Source organism: Brachionichthys hirsutus, chromosome 11 (assembly GCF_040956055.1).
Source record: "Brachionichthys hirsutus isolate HB-005 chromosome 11, CSIRO-AGI_Bhir_v1, whole genome shotgun sequence".
Taxonomy (NCBI): Eukaryota; Metazoa; Chordata; class Actinopteri; order Lophiiformes; family Brachionichthyidae; genus Brachionichthys; species Brachionichthys hirsutus.
In genome coordinates this window covers 12,121,451-12,139,472 of record NC_090907.1, presented here as the reverse complement: position 1 = coordinate 12,139,472, position 18,022 = coordinate 12,121,451, and the positions used below count along the sequence as shown (strand labels likewise).

General features: G+C 43.2%; 1 protein-coding gene across 1 annotated transcript in view; it reads right to left on the bottom strand.

The window, feature by feature from the left end:
- Nucleotides 1-16,901, bottom strand: part of limk1a (LIM domain kinase 1a) — a 34,769-nt gene extending 17,868 nt beyond the window's left edge. Inside the window, exons 1-2 of the mRNA XM_068745810.1 lie at nucleotides 16,844-16,901; nucleotides 13,659-13,758 (exon numbers count right to left, since the gene is read on the bottom strand). Coding sequence (XP_068601911.1) covers nucleotides 13,659-13,758; nucleotides 16,844-16,901 — 158 coding nt within the window. The remainder of the gene's footprint in view (nucleotides 1-13,658; nucleotides 13,759-16,843) is intronic.
- Between the last annotated feature and the right edge of the window lie 1,121 nt (nucleotides 16,902-18,022).

The following is an 18,022-nucleotide window of genomic DNA, read 5'->3' as shown; positions in this document are numbered from 1 at the left end:
CCAACGCAGCAGAATAAAGCAGGCGTCTTTCCACGGATGAGGACATGTCTCACAGCAGGTCTCCTGTCTCTGTCTGGGTAATAATTGTTCTGCATGTGGCCTTGAAGCTCAGCGTGCGCTGATCCCAAAGCATTTCTCTGCCTATTACATTACATTAGCATGTGAGGGAATGCAGGTCTGACTCCGGAACCCCACCCTGATCACCCGGCTGTCTGGCCCATTCCCAGCTAAGGCCAGCTTAAACACAGCGCGTCTTCTATCCACCTAAAAGTCCGATTCCACTTGTCGGCTGAGTTTGAGTCTGTCTATGATGACGAATATAAATGAGCTGATTGATGCTTCTTCTTTCCTGCTTTCCCACCCCAGGTTCCTCCCTCCAAAGTTCAGACTATGCTTGATGAGTCTGGATGAGCAAGAGTGTGTGTGTTTGGGGGGGGTGACTATTAGAGGCATGATTAAATATACTAGTGAGTCCAAGAAGAAGAGACCAAATGTTTTCCTGGAGGATTATAGATGCAGGAGACAGAAATACTCGGCTCTTACATGAAGTTACTCTGTTAATGTGAGAGAAGCGTCCAGCTCAGAATAGAGGAATAAGTCTAAGAGGATTATCAGTATGAAAGATTTAGAGTCTTTGCCCACTCTGCTATGATGCCCCCCCCCCCCCCCCCCCAAAAAAAAACCCTCTATCTCTTCTAGCCGGATGAAAAGCGTAGCCGTCGCACCTTAATGGGGAAAAATGTGACGACTTCAAATGGCAGTCCCTTTAGCAATGCAGTCAATAATGAAGAATAAAGAAATAGGATCAATATATGAAGTAAATGAAATCACTGATAGCAGGTGAAAACGATACGTAAATAGGATCATTGATTGATTTAAAATGCCACGGCGGCACAGGAGGATCCAACAGAACAAATGAGGCCATGAGGCCACCTGGATTCCCTGAGGATGACAGAGACGATCAGAAAGAGGAATAAATCTCCAACTGCCCTCTGCCCACGCTCTAATTCCTCATGGCCTAATCTAGAATTGTCTGAAAGTGTCATCAATTCTGTTGCGGCTTCCTAGTGGCCTATTCCTGGATTTTAGCCGCTGAGAGGTAACGTTGGGTTCTTTGGATTTGTCCGACGCGTCTAAAAGTTCTATCCAGAGACTGTGCTGGGTTAACCAGGGTCAGTCGTAACTAGAGGCTGGTTATCATTCGACTAAAGATAACCTGCTCTGGAGGCCATGAATGTACTTAGCAATCCTTCCAATAGCTGTTAAAATGACGAAGCAATGCTTCACGCACGACCAAAACATCCCAACTTCAAAGATCTTTTTTATGATTTAAAAAACGAATATGACGTGAAGTTATCAATAGGGACGTCCCGATCAGGTTTTTTTGACCCCAAGTCCAAATCCGAGTCATTTGATTTTGAACCGATACCGAGTCCCGATCCAATACTTCTATAATACATTTAAAAAAATAAAGTGAAAAATAAGGGACATCCTGGATGTCCCTTATTTTTTATTCTATTCATCTTATTCCAACATTTAACTCTTAAACAGAGCACTTCTGTGGTGTAGCTTGAACATTCAAGTAATAAATAAAATACTAAATTCACTTTGGACTTGGACTAGTGCAACAGGAAATATTAAATACGAATATTTTAGATAAAACGAATAGAACCTCAGTCGCCAGGTTTTTCTCATCCACTTCTAAACACTTCCTCACCGCAGACAAACTCGCTTCAAGCTGCTTCCGTGTTTAGCCAGCATTCAATCAATAGTGTCACAGGAAGTGACGTCATGCTGCACGTGTTACCATCTCTGTCTAGTAGAGAGGTCTCACTCTGTGCCACAGCATAACTCCAGATCTGACAAAAAGTAATGACAATAACGATCCATATTTATCCGAGTCCTGATCGGGAGCTAACGTCCGATTCCGATCGAGTCCGCAAGCTCCTGATTGGACCCGATTTCCGATCACGAGATCGGATCATCCCTAGTTATCAATGTTCTGTGGTTCAGTAGTCTGCTAGAACTCACATTTATTATTGCCTGTAAGAATTTATCATTGGATGGCTTCAGGATGTAACATGTTTAGTCTGAACGACTGCTTCCTGTTCACCTGACAAGGTAAATAACTATCTCGATGCATCTGTCCATCGCTGATATGAATGAGAAAAGCATCAGGCCTGAACGACTGAAGTCCCGCATGGGCCGAGGTGTCGAGGAGGACAAACCCTTTGATGCACTGAAAAACAAATGATGAGTCACAGGCACACGGACAGATGACGTACGTCTCATATGCGTCGTCATCCAGCGTGCGGCCATTCAGCATGCACAGATAAATAAATAAATACACAGATAAATAAATAAACACACAGATAAATAAATACATACACAGATAAATAAATACATACACAGATAAATAAATAAATAAATACACAGATAAATAAATAAATACACAGATAAATAAATAAACACACAGATAAATAAATAAATACACAGATAAATAAATAAATACACAGATAAATAAATAAACACACAGATAAATAAATAAATAAATACACAGATAAATAAATACACAGATAAATAAATAAATACACAGATAAATAAATAAACACACAGATAAATAAATACATACACAGATAAATAAATACATACACAGATAAATAAATAAATACACAGATAAATAAATAAACACACAGATAAATAAATAAATACACAGATAAATAAATACATACACAGATAAATAAATAAATAAATACACAGATAAATAAATAAATACACAGATAAATAAATAAACACACAGATAAATAAATAAATACACAGATAAATAAATACACAGATAAATAAATAAACACACAGATAAATAAATAAATAAATACACAGATAAATAAACACACAGATAAATAAATAAATACACAGATAAATAAATACACAGATAAATAAATAAACACACAGATAAATAAATACATACACAGATAAATAAATACATACACAGATAAATAAATAAATACACAGATAAATAAATAAACACACAGATAAATAAATAAATACACAGATAAATAAATACACAGATAAATAAATAAATACACAGATAAATAAATACATACACAGATAAATAAATAAACACACAGATAAATAAATAAATAAATACACAGATAAATAAATACACGTCACATTTTGTGATTTCCAGCCCAAAATGTCTCTTACGTCCACTGCATGAACGCTGCTCAGCGGTTTGTGTGCAGGCAGGCTTAGAAGAAATACCCACACAGAAACAGAAAGAGGAAATAATGTGGGCTCGATGTGCATGCACGCACGCACGCACACACACACACACACACACACACACACACTGAAAGTGGAGTTGGGGGGGGGATGTCCCTTCTCAGAAGAGGCAGAGATCTTTGGTCCAGTATCAACATTTTAACTGTTGATCATTTACAGATAACTAAAGGATTTTCCACGGCGGGTTGGGTGGGGGTCGTGGTGTGTGTGTGTGTGTGTGTGTGTGTGTGGGAAGGGGGGGGGGGACAGCACAATGACCTGATTCAGTTTCGCTTCATGCTCACAAATTCCCAAGCACCCTTATTAGTTCCCCCTACCTCACAACCTCCCTCCTCCGCTTCCCCCCTCCTTCACCATGGCTACATACAAATGCCACAGTGATGATGTCACCCCACACATTACTCCCCCCCCCATCCCCATCTCTCTGTAGGGGGCACTTTTAGACTGTGGCCGTAATTGCGCCCTCTCTAGCCTTGTCTCTGCACAGGCAGCTGAATGACTGTTTCCGACCGGGGGAAGGGGCCGGCCTGGTTTTCTATTCAGCTGGTAAACTGGAGCCCCGGCAGACTGCAGCACTTTCCTTTGTGATTGTTAAGCCGCCCTGATGGATGCTTCACTTGTTCCACAGCCGGGAAGTGAACCACGATGAGCGTCATACAGCAGAGCTTCCATTCATTCATTTACTAATAGTTTGTGTGTGTTTCAGACCTGAGGTTAACAAATACAGCAAATTAACCGGGTCCACTTTGCAGGAGCGGAAACACTTCAGGAAACAGAATCCCGCACCAGGTTCATCAGATATCCTCCTCATCTGTCGCTTCTGTCACTTGAATGGCAAGAGAGCCGATCAGGACCGATCAGACAGTCTACCAGGCGGTGCAAACCTTTTCAACATGCTTCACTACATCCCCACCTCATTTATAATTGTCTCAAGGTAGGGATGCACTGATGCACGAGTGGTCCATGTCCCATGCTGCCGAGGTCGCAAGACTGCCGGTGCTGGTAATGGTGATAATCCCCAAACCTGCTGGTGGACGCCAGAGCCGAGGGATTAGAAGAGTGTTTCCAAATATCTAAATTTATATACAAACATGCCTTAATCTCATAGTTTGTGTTTTGCAGTTCAACAGAATTGCTGTTTTCTTTTGTCCAAGAAATAACTAAAACTAAAACTAAATATTTGTCTACAAGCTCATTCAGTGACAAATATAATGAGAACATCATGTTTCTAAGCCATTGGACGGTTCAGGTGAGATGGAGGAACAGAAAATTAAATCAGTAAGTTCAGGCTATTGTCATTAACTGGAATGTCGGTTACGCAAATTCAGCATCCATTCTTTAGTTCGCGTGTCAAACTCATGGCCCGGGGGGCCAAATGTGGCCCGCCACGCCATTCTTTGTGGCCCGCGAGAGCTGTGTGCAGACATTTGTTTTTGTAAAATGCTGCATCTGTCACACATGTTCTTAACAGCTCGCAATTGTTGCTTGTTCTGAATATCATCTAACTTGTGTTGGATGATATTCTTATTTATTTATTATTGAATACTATTTACTTGAATATGTTTGATTGTTGATCGATGGAGTGATGTGGTTTTCGTAACATGATAAATTGAAAGGATTAATGTTATAACTACAAAAGCACTCAAACAGCGCAGACCTCCGCCAAGCAGCTCATTCCCCTCCTAACTGGATCTACACCATCCACATAGTGGATCTGGATCTGCACCAAAAGGTTCTAGATTGTTCTTGGTATCTTTATACACCAACCATGAAAAGTAAAAATGAATCAGAGTTGATTTTTGAATCCATAAATGGATTTTAGAGATATTGAGGAACATATTTTGAATCTCCATTGACTGCAATGCTAACGAAAAATCCAAAGTAATCCAGAATCCAGGATCTCTTCTGGATCATCACCAAAAGGCAATCATCTGTTCCTGGTAAAAATGTTCCGGAAAATTTCATTTAAGATCCGTGCAGATAACAGCTGTTATCTTGCTAACAGCTGTTCCGAGAGACGCCTCGGCGGAGGTAAGCTATCAATTGCATATGTAATGTTTGTATGTGATGTTTGTAACTTGATTAAGTAGGTAGTAGTAATAAGTAATGAGTAATAAACACAGTTTTAGCAGCGCGTTAAGGAGTAGTTACATTTATTTTACATTACATTACATTTACACTGTGTTACATTATGGTGGCCCTTTGAGGGCCACCATAATGCTGATGTGGCCCTCGGAGAAAATGAGTTTGACTCCCCTGCTCTAGTTGCTCATCTATTCAATAGAATAATAGATTGCTTTGCAGATTGAACTACTTTTAAGTGGCCGGAATCTGAATCACAATTTTCTGAAAGGCTGAGGGTCGATAGAAAGTGACAGGACTCTCCTGATGGCTGGAATCCAACTTCCTTTAGTGACAAGCCGGCTATAAGCTCCAAACGGAACCCGATGGAATGTTCTAAGTGCCATTAAAGCATTAGAGCGAGAGTCAAAGGGTGGCCCTCGGGAGCGGGTGATTAATCAAGATGGAGTCACACAATGAATGACTCCTTTCTCCTTCGGATTAAGGTAATAGCAGGTTCGACCCTTGAGATGTTGCAGGGAGGAGGAGGAGGAGGAGGAGGAAGAGTTCATGCAGATAGAGAGAACGCCACTGGAAAATGATGAGCTTTAGACGACAGCTTTAGTAAAGAGAAAATGAATGTGATAACAATAGAGAGATGAAATATTGAATAGACTTCATGTGACAGACAGGAAGACACTGCAGCCCACAGCTCCTCATTAACTCTTTCAGTGCCAGCCATTTTCAGATTGGCTACATGCTGACTGCCCCAGTTTTGCCCAATTTTCCAAGCCCCACAGAATATTCTTTATTATGACTATGCACACGCCGAACCTACCAAATGAAAGATTAAAGTCTTTCTTTCATCAGGAACAAATAAGTGTCTTCCTACAATTTTTAGTTTCGGAGTTATTGACCGCTGAAAAAAGTCGGATTTCAATCTCAGGGTTGGCAGTGAATATTTGAGTTACAAAAAACATCTTGAGACGTGAATGAGTTAAATGCACTCTTAAATTTAGGAATATAAAGCTGTATTAAATTAACTAGATTGTATTTAGCACTATATGTCCCCTCAACAGTTGGGCATGCCCTGTGACTTTGAAAGTCGGGGCAGATATATCCATCTTGGTATTTAACTTTGACAAATCAGGTGAAAATTGGGAATTTGACCTCGTAATCAAATCAAAATATGAAGAACCCCAATATGTTTAAACTGAGCAAATATGAGGTCTGTCTCTCTCCCAGCTAGAACAGGAACGACGGACGGAGAACAGACAGGCAGACGGCGGAGGAGACGATAAAACTCACTTTGGCAAGATTTGCTAAAAGGCTCAGAGAGAGTATCTGTCATGTCGAATGATGTCGTTTAACCTGCTAAAGGTAAAGGAAGGAGGGTTGAGCAACAATTTCAGGGTTTTCGTGCCATCGATGGAAGAAAGCCGCATTCATGAATCCAAATAGAGATTGTGAAATCTCATCAAGTCGAGGCCATGCTGTGTTTGTCTGCAATTTAATTTACATATTTATTAAAAACATACCAGCCCATCAGTTACAAGTGCACGGTGAGCGTTGTTTGTGGACATCCAATGGGACGGACAAATGAGTTTTCCTCTTTGCCGGTCCGGTGCTGCTGGATAACAGACAGAATCCAGCTGCTGAAAGCAAACACTGCACCCTCATACAGGGGCGGACTTACAAAACGAGGCGGTCGCCCGGGGCCCCAGATTTCTTAAATCCGCCCCTGGCCTCATATATACAAGAAGCAGCTTTAGTATCGGGATTCATGGAAACATGTCGGCTAAAGTTGATGACAATAATAATAATGCATTGATTTTATAAAGTGCATTATTCGTTCACTCCATACTTGGTGGTGGTGAAGCTACTGTTGTAGCCACAGCTGCCCTGCATGGGGCAGATACAGCTGCCCTAGGGGCAGACTGACAGAAGCCAATTTGCACCGTCGGCCCTCCTGACCACCACTGACGTTCACTCAGGCAATGTGGGTGAAGTGTCTTGCCCAAGGACACAACGAGCAATATCTGGGTTGATTATTCACCGATATTTATGGGTTTTGACACAGTCATGTAGGGTGGGTGTCTCTATCTCACCACCGAATTTAATCTGGATCGGATCCAGAGTGACATTGAAAACCCCATTTACGGATTCAGAAATCAGTTAAAAATCAACTCTGATTCACTTTTACTTTTCATGGTTGGTGTATAAAGATACCAAGAACAATTTAGAACATTTTGGTGCTGATCCAGATTCACCATGTCGATGGTGTAAATCCAATTAGGAGGGGAATGAGCTGCTCGGTGGAGGTCTGTGCTTCTGAGTGCTTTTCTAGTTTAACTTTGCTTTTTATTGTGATGAGATATAATCTGAATTTAATTTGTATTTCCTGTAATATTAAACAGTAGACCTGCAGCAATGTGTTTAGTGATAGGTAATCAAATGGAAACCCTCTGAGAGTTTGAGAACATATTAATCTCTTCAATGATTTGAAATCATTTTTAAAGTGATAGGAATTCCCACACAGTCAAACTGGCAGCGTCACATTCGTGACAGCTAATAGTGGAAAGTTAAACCTCTCTGGCTGCGCACTGCGGCGCTGCCGTGAGCCTCGGAACGAGTTTGCTGTGCTGGAGGTTCGGTCCACTTACTGTCGGCGTCGCCTCTGGATGCTGACATGCCCCCGATGGGAGCGGCGCTCTTATTTTGACAGTCAGAGGACAGCTCTGAGCTCGGCCAGGGCTCCGTGCTGACACTAACTGTCACTAACTGTCTGTCTCCAACTTCCTCTGCTTCCTCTCCCTGCAGCTGCACAGGGGTCATACGTCTTCTTCAACCATTTCCTGTCCCATGCTCCACCCTCTTTAATGCTGGTACCAAAGTAATATAGCACTTACTGCTCTGTTCAACATTTAAAAATCCTATTTCCCTATTGTTCATCTACTTCAGCCCCTCCACGTCCTGTCTACTCCTTTCACCCACCGCCCTTTGGCCCTGAGGTCGGAGGACTGAGGATGAGGATGTAACCTCCTTCACAGAGAGGAGAGCAAGGCGGTCCTGGAACTCCATCCATCTCACCAATCTGAAGGCATTTTAGGATTTCCTTCTGCCTTGAATCAGCTGCTAACCGCTAGGAGCTGTTTCCTCAATACCCCTGTTGTAGGTATCATATCAAATATCTCTGAGCTACATAGAATCCATGATAACGTAATAAGAACTGCTTTTTCATCACGTCACTGAAGCCTTTTGGCAAGACGCGAATGTTGAGGCTCCACTTTTCTGAATAACGAGGCGCACTAGGAATCATCCATCACGTCCTGCAGCTTCTGTCGCCAGAGTTCATCTGCAGCAGAAGCAGCTGAGTCACTGCAGCTCTCAAGGTTTCCATCGGCGGCGCAGAAAGGGCTAATAAACGATACATTTGTTTCTGAAAGAGCACATGATCAGAAACACTGTCGATACTGCAACTGCGGGTCTGAGTGAAGAAGGAAAAAAACAGTGCCAGGATCTGAGCTGCATGTAAAAAATAAATAAAAAGGGGGGTGGGGGGGGCCTTGTTAACTAAAGTGCTGCAAAAGCAAAAGGCTTTTGGATTCCGTTGGGACGACCGCCGGCGCTTCAAACAGAAGCAGGACGGAGCTCCACTCTACTGCAGAGCGGCTGCAGCAAAGAGAAACTGCAACGCAATGTTCTGGGAGTCCGACTATATGTGAAGATGAATTATACAATGCAAATTAAGGTCATTAAGAAAATGTGAAATCTAAACAATCAAAGATAGTAATACATTCAGACTAAAAACACTCATGATACAGAATCTATTCGTCACAAGGCAGAAGTGCTATAAAACACAAACACAGGATGGGATATTCCCCAAATCCTGCAAAATAGATGAAATGGAATATTTTCCCCAGAAAATGAGAGAAATAAAAGCGTTGTCTCCTCGCAACAAGAAGTTACTGTGCGGAGTTTGTATGTCTGCGTGCGTTTTCTCCGGTTTCCTCTCACCTCCAAATTGTCCGTAGTGTGTGTGAGTAGTTGTCTATGTGTGCACCCCGCCTTTCACCCATAGCAAGCTGGGATAGACTCCAGCGACTCCCCTGGGGATGGATAGTTAGCATAATAGCATAATATGAGGTTTAGTGGTGATATTTCCATTCCTCTTTTTTTCTTATTATTATCCCCCCCCACAGAAAAACTGCCCATGGCAGGAAAAAGGTTGGGGGCCGCTGATGCAGAGTAAAAGTTATCCCTAAAGTTTGGTGGAGGAAACATCCTGATCTGGGCCTGCTTTGGTGCATCAGGGTTCAGAATCACTGAGGGGGAGCCGAAAGATTCTTCAGGATAATGTGAGAATGTCTGTAATTCAGCTGCAACTCTGCAGAAGTTGAGGCGACGGCGCAGGACAAAACCCGAGGAGCGATCCACAACAAAAACCAAAGCATCTCCTGACGATGCACCGGCCTGCTACAGGGTTCGGCTGATGCCACCGGGACAAACTGGCAGCTTGGTTTTCTTCCAGATACGTTTCCAGGGAAACCGGCGCGGCCCTCTAACCACACCTTCTGTTTATGTCCCAGATCTTCTGAAGTAAAGTGAAGCATAATAGAAATAATGGTAAAGGCCAGAAACAAGGGCCGCAACTCTGAATCCAAGGTCTATGGGATGCATGCGCTGGTCACATTTATCATAAAGTATTGTTCCAATCATTTTAATTGCGAAAGTTATTTCCACAAAGAAATCTTAAACTGTTCAAATAAATAAATAAAAAGTCAAAGAAATTTTATTTTAAGAGCCTTAAAGTGCATTCAGGGATTCTCTGCGGTCATGTTACATCTTCAAAACAAACAGATGGTCCGACACGCCCTGAGTAAAAGAACGCACCAGAGAGCGCCTTCGCTCGGCCCAATCCGAGCCCAGGACGGGCTCCCTGCATATTTGAGAGGGAAAATGTTGTTAAAAGTGGCTTCTTGGTAATGTTGGAAAAAAAAATTACAAGGAAAAAAGAATAAAGAGAGAAATGTGACAGATAAACTGCTTCAGTCACCAGAAGCGTCACAGATAAATCACAAGGTGACGTAACGATCAATAAAAGCCAAGCTTCTGTGTGTGTGTGTGTGTGTGTGGTGTTTCCCAGTGTGTTCGGAGGAGATATGGGATACGCTGCTTCTCTTTCCCATGAAGGCCACAGACTGTACAAAGAGCTGCTGCTGTTTTCTCAGGAGGGGCCTTTTTTCTGGACCCGAGGGACCCTCTTCAGTCTCCAAATAACACTCTGGACTATTTCAGTCAGACTGGTCCCCTTATCGTCCCCCGCCTCCTCCTCGCTGGAGCGGACCTCCGTCCCAGGAGCTTCATGGAAGGGCCACTGTGGGAAAACCGCCCTGAGTGACGAGAGTTTTGATAGGAGGCCAACAGAAAACCAAAAGTATTGAATTGCCTGAAAAGTGACATTGCTGATGATGTCACTGACTATGCAAAGACAGGAAGTGATTGTGCCCCTCCTCCTTTTGCTTCTGATAAGTGAGGATGGTAAATTTTTAATTTAGCCAGAAATGATGATGGAATGTTGACTTTAATCACAAAAATAAAAGCACACCCAGGACAGCGTGCGTTAGCAAGTTAGCGACTAATGGTGCAACAATAGACAACTAGAAAAGCACTCAGAGAGCACAGGTCTCCACCAAGCAGCTCATCCCCCTCCTAACTGGATCTACACCGTCCACATGGTGATCTGGATCATCATCACAAGGTTCTGAATTGTTCTTGGTGTCTTTGTACACCAACCATGAAAAGTAAAAGTGAATCAGAGTATGAACGTGAAGACAGAGAAACAATGGCAATCCCATAACCTCTGCCGCGCCTCGGTGGAGATATGACTGAATTAACAGTTATACCCCCCCCCCCCCCCACACACACACACACACACACGCACACGCACACCACAAAACCACTGTGGACACTCCCTTGTGTGCAGAGGCCCGCCTCAGATGTCCAATGCAGACATCCGTCCAGAGGAAATCATTAACGACTCAAGGAGCGGTGAGTTTTCCCCACAGCGATAGCTAATCTGCTCGTCAAATCAGATTAACATATTCTAAGGAGGAGTGGCGTGACGTCTAGACGCTCTACAAAGGTGCTGGGGATTAACACGTACAAAGACGTAGTTTGAAGAAGAACCTGACATCTCATTGGATGATTAGGAGAAGAAAATTCTCAACCGACTTTAAGATCAAACACCCTGTAAAGTCTTTAAAAAGATCTGTCATGTTTTTGTTTGGGGGGCTGTGCTAAATATGCAATGTCAGTAATTTCAAGGTTTGTGCATTTTCCAGCACGACAAAGCGAGATGTCCCTTTAGGACACACCGGAGCTAAGGTTTTCGTGTTTTCCTTTCCCTCAGCTCGCTGTTAGTGTGTGTGTGTAGGTGCGTGTGTGTGTGTAGGTGTGTGTGTGTGTGTGTGTGGGCGCAGCTTCCTCATTCCTGACACCGGGATGATCTCCACCTACAATCGACTCATCAGTGCCGGCGAGCCCCGGCTTCTCGTCCACCCACCGCCAGACTGCGCCGCCGGTGCTGATGATTCCGTTCATCGCTACACGACAGCTCATCTCCTCCTGGTTGGTTCTGCTTTATGAGGGTGCACAAATCTGCTCTGATTTGGTTTCACGTTTAACCTAATCAAAATGGGCCTGCAGGATGCGCATCCGAGGTTCAATCAGAAAATCAAGTTTCAAGAGGCCCAGAGAGTCCAGCCCCCCCCCCCCCCCATGCTGAGTTCCAAACAGACCATAATCTACATGTATGGACCCAGGATTTCTGCCTGACTGAAGAACAGTATCAAATGAAATGCAATCAATTCTTCATATCTCTGTTGCTGACAGTGCATAAAAACAAAAGCTAAATAACACAAGCCACATTCACATGCACATCTCTCCTACACTGCTCTCACAAAGCCACATTTGTGACAGCAAATCAATAAGTTCCATCTGTAGGGATCCAGTGTCTGCCCACTAATAGATCGGTTTATCCTCATGTTGAACTGGAGCCACACTTCTGACGAGGAAGGAGCCGCTCTCCAAGGCCCAAAAGGGCCGGGTTGTGTTTCACTGCTGCAACATGTGAACAGTTGTCTTGGAGATTTACTTCCTCCTTAAATACTGGGACAGCTGCTACCAAAACACGCACAGGCGCTTCTGCTTTGTACCTTTAAAGGGGTATATATATCCTACACTCATATTTGGTGGTTTTGCCAATACTACAAACAGATACATCTCCAATATTCATGTAAATATTAATGGGATAAAGTGCACTAATTGTGTCTTTTAGATTTTATTTCTCACTAGTTTAATCGTTTCCGTATCCGGTCGGAGTGAAAAAAGTAATATATTACTTTTGAAAAAAAAGTAAATGTAATATTATTACTGAAAATAATATTATACTGAAGAAGTAATTCGTTACACGACTCGTTACTGGTAAAAAGTAATATTATTACTTTAAGTTACTAGTTACTAGTTACTTTCGTTACTTTCCCAACACTGTTCCCAACCCAAAAACTGCTAAATTAAAGCATCCAGTCAATCCTGCGTCGTTTGCGTAGTTCTGTAATCAAGTACTGAAACATTTCGTTTGTGACGTCACATCGGTGGCACGTTCACAAGACGCTCGTGCACTCGCCCCATGTCTGCGCTCCGCACGTGAACGCTCTACCTGCGGCTCGTGCATGAGTCGAAGAAGAGGAAGATTATTAAATTCATCAAATACTAATTGTGGCAACCCCTCATGGAACAAGCCAAAGGTACAGTAGTAGTAGTATTAGTAACTGTTTAGCAAAGAAGCTCTCCAAAGACGTTTGTTTTTGATTAATCTTCTCTAGTTCATGTCTGTTTTTAGTAACGCATCACGTAAAGTATGAAAATTCACAGGCGAATGTTACGTTGGCGAAAATACGGTTGTTTTTCAAAATAAAACACCTTTTAGAAGCTAATAATCGATACAACGGAAATCTTATAAATTCGTTATTCTTTCTGTTCGGCCCGGTAACAAATGCCTCACGGACCGGTACCGGGCCGCGGCCCGGTGGTTGGGGACCACTGAACTATGGCACTTAGTGGCTGCGTTTACATGGACACATTTAATCGGATTAAAAGCCTGATCGGAATAATCGCTACGGCTTCTTCTACTATTATACTACTGTAAAGTGGCTTGCGGCATGAGAAAGGTTGCCGGTCCCGCCCGACACGCGTGAAGTCTTTGCGTGTTTGTGCTCATTTGTGGGGCTCGCTGAGTTTGTGTCGTTTCCTACCTGAAGCAGACAGTGTGCCAGTCGTTGCTGAGCGCCTGGAGGTACTGCTCGTCGTAAATCCTCTGTCTGCATCCTGCACAGACGGGCAAACGTCCTCCAGCTGCAACAACAACAACAACAACACATCAGGCCACGGTGCAACGACCCCCCCCCCCCATGTTTTACACCTTATGTTTGAAATGTAGAACTGATGTTTGCCGTTCTGTTTAGTGGCCTTCATTGCCTTCAGCGCTGGTTAATAGTCCTCACCAAGGCTACAGTGGAATATCTCATTCCACTCAGTGATGACAGCCGACGGTCAATCATACAAACAACACAACCCAGCGGGGGGACGGGGGGGGGGGATGACGACTTGTTTTACTATTTTATTTCAGCACTTTCTTATCCAGTGACGATTGCCTCACTATTGCACCTGCTTTAAGTAACTCAACAGTTTTGGTCATCGTGCTAGAAATAGATTTATACATATATAAAAAGACATCTATTTAATGTTTGGTTGGTTTCTGTCCTTGTGGCTGTGGAAGATTGATTCCTTACAGGCACAAGATAGATAAATAGTTCTCGTTCCCTTCGCCACACATTAGAAGCTAATGAATAAATTTCCCACCAGATAAAGAAACTTTTAAAAGGAAGTCTGGAGGATTTCATCAGTCAGCGCTGCGGTGACTATGATACGATGGTAGATGCGTAGGAATCGCTTCCCAGAGGGCAGTAGGGTGAACAGGGTGGAGCTGGGGTGGGTGTCAACACCCGGCATCACTCAGTAGACGGGTGCTAGCGGTCAGGCTTGCTTTAAGCACACTTCCTGTCCCGGGCCGTGCTTGGAGCGTCCCAGTTTGAGACGTTTCCCGTCAGGATGCTTGATAGTCTTCTCGACTATAAAAGCTCTCTTATAAAGGATTTCTAAGCTCTCTGTGTAGACGTGTGATCATGTGAGGCTCAGGCTCTCTGGGATACCGATTCCAAGGAACCTCCACCTGCGCCACCTCGTCTCCACCAATCCCATCAGGTGTGCCGTTCTTTGCCTCCTTTTGTCTAAAATCAATACTCAGTAGGTCAGCAGTTCGAATCCCGCCTCTGACTATCCACATGTCGAAGTGTCCTTGGGAAAGACGCTGAACCCAAAATTGCTCCCAGTGCGTCTGGCAGCAGTCGCCCACTGGCGTGTGAATGAGAGTGTGAATGGGTGAATGTGTGGCCGAACAGCTTTGGGCACCGTGAAGGTGTAGAAAGTGCTATATATACCATCTATCATTTATGGATGCTGAACATGAGCAGCATGCAGCCTCATGGGTAGCGCGGTTAGCAGGAGCTAACATAGCATCCCAGTTTCTCCCTTGAGCCGGTCCCAAGCCGGATAAACGCAGAGGGCTGCGTCAGGAATGGCATCCAGCCAAAAATTGATCACGCAAATCACCGTAAATAGGAAGTGAAGTGGAGAAGTTTGATTTGCTGACGGGACAAGCCGAAAGGCCACTGGGTTTCTTGATGCCGGTGAACCATCCTGTATGACAGGATGAGGAAAACGTTGATTTCTTGTAGAAAATAAAAGCCAAAATAATAAATAAAGATATAAAAACTTATTTTCACAACAGAATTAATAGATAACTTTTATTTGTTACTCCTCCTTTGTAACTTACTTCGGTTTATATAACAGTACACTACACAAATATATATATATATATAATATACATATACTATCCATAATTGTGTAATACACATACTATAATCATATCTATATAAACATATAATAAACACATACTACATAATGATCCAAATAAATATATAAAGGCAATTTTAATATAATAAGTTGAAACTATTTTATTTCTATCCTCATCACTGTCCCAAATGAATTCACAATTGATGTTGGTCTTTCTGCTCTAATGAAGAAAATGTTTGTTATAATTACAGCTTCTGTGTGCGTGTGCGTGTGTGTGTGTGTGTGTGTGTGTGTGTGTGTGACACCAGCAGATGTAAAATGCAGCATGTTATTGCTGCTGCAGTTCATGTGCTTGAAGACGAATCAAACGCCCATCATCCCAGCAGGAAGTGTTGAATTCCAGTTGAATTCAACTGGACGATTCTGAATCTGTTGGCTCTATATTAGTGGTATTAGTATTAGTATATTATATTAGTATATTAGTATTTCTCTCCCAGTTGGAAACATATTAACATCATGCCTAATTCGTTTCATACCCACTTCTCAGAAAGGTTCTCATTTACAAGCGATCTGCACGCTGTCACATTTCCAACAAATATGTCTACACTTTTAGGTCGAGACTTAGTTTTCGGCTACCATGGCGACGCATAATCAAAAATACCAATAATCAGGGGTGCTGTGTGTTTGTGAGGCCGGCTCATCACCGAGGCTTCAGGCTCGTGCCTCCTTCTTTCACCTCACTCTTTATTAGTTAGCATTCTCCTCCTCATCTCCTCCTCGATGGAACATTTGTCTCTCTGCAAAGGCCTCACAGAGGACACAGATATCTCAGCACGCGCACGCAAACACAGCTCCTGTGTGCATGAAGGATGAGTCATCACATCAAGTGTCTATTGGTGAATCTGGCACAGCGCTCTGCCGTCCATCACCAGCAGGAACGTGTGAATGCACAGGCAGCAAACGGTGCACGGCTGCTTCTGATCTGCAGGCCTGCGCTCTGAACAGGCGGAACAAACCCTGATTCTTCCTGTTATTGAGGATTTTTAGCACAACAGTAAAAACAAAATTAACTAAATCGTGTCATCGTCTTGAAATTAATTACTAAACATGCAGATATACTGTGTGATATACTGCAGATATACTGTGTATATGTTTTAAATATTGCGTTGAATGACTGTCTTTCTGTTTGAATGACTGTTTTTTATACGCCTCTAACTGGGACCAGAGTGCAATTTTCGTTCTTGTCATGCAAGTGTTGGATTGACAATAACATTTCTTGATTCTTGATCAATCTTGAAGTCTGAAAAGCTCATGGCCAGCACGTAGCGACTTATCTTTTAAGAAGGGGGGGGGGGGGGGGGGAATCAAAAAAATAAATCCCACCATGGCTTCAGTTGGCGCAAAACGCTTCCTTCTGCACATCGATCACTGATGGCGTCTAGCTGATACTACAAGCCCGTTATTTAGGGGCGCTACCCCCCCCCCCGCATGCAGCCAGAGCCCCCCACGCCCAGCACCTCCTCACCTTCCTCCTCTCCCATGCGTTCGTCCTTCCAGATGCAGCAGAGCAGCATCAACCTCATTCACTCTCTCCAGCACGGAGCTCCGGGGGGGGGGTACCGGGTGTCCGCCCGCCGGTCGTGTTGTTGGGACTCGGTCTCCGTGCGGCGCCCCACGCAGCAGCTTCACGCACGTTACTGCGGCGCTGCTTTCAAGAGAGCGTCTGACCAATGGAGCTGCTGAACCGGGAGGGGCGGGATAAGGCGACCGACCAATCAGAGACGCGCGCCAGCTAATTCATGCATACTTTAGGGGCGGGGAGAAGGGATTTAACCATTACAAAAATAACTACACTTTAATGAAGGGCCATTCAAAACGGACGGGAACTATTTTAACACGAAGGTGTTCAAAATTGTTTCAGATTAATTGCAGACTACGGTGTCTCAGAGGGGTCAATCAGCAGCGCAGATTAAGCACATGGCAGTAAAGCAAACACCTTCATGACAAGGTGAAGGTGTTTGTACCAAAACTATTACTTTGAAGTATTTGTATATATTATAGTTTATATTTTTTAAATCTATTTCTGCACTATGTACATCCTGTAAATTATGGGATTATTAAAGTATTCTGATTCTGATGTTTCAAATGCAACGTGAGGCAGAAGTCAGTCAGTGGTGGAAACGGGGAAAAACATTTCCTTTGAATCAGATATCTGCTAATTTTAGCCTTTTGATTTTATCAACTATAATCGCTTTAATCGACACTGAGATAAAAAGTTTGAAATAATCTGGATTAGTCGTCGGTGCTACATGAGAATCGCACACGCCACAGATTTAGAGCTCTTCTTTGGTATGCTGCTGTGGAATGTAAAAAAATAAAATAAAATGGAAGCCATCAAATCCTTTAACACATTTTATTTAGTTATTTAATAAAGCAAATAAAACGTCAGGATATCTGGGAACAAGTCACATGTCTGCCGTGGAAATATAAAAAGTGCAAAACCACACTGTTCCTCTTTATAAAAACAGTTTTAAATAAAGATGTAGAGCATCCCACGGCACACGACGTCTGACCCAGTGAGGCTCATGGAGCGTTCTCACACAGCACAGAGTGAAAGAGCCGAAGCCAACCAACATCAAATTAGTACAAATGATACAGCACACAAATACAGAAGGTCATGGGGTCTATTTGCAACAATGCTCAT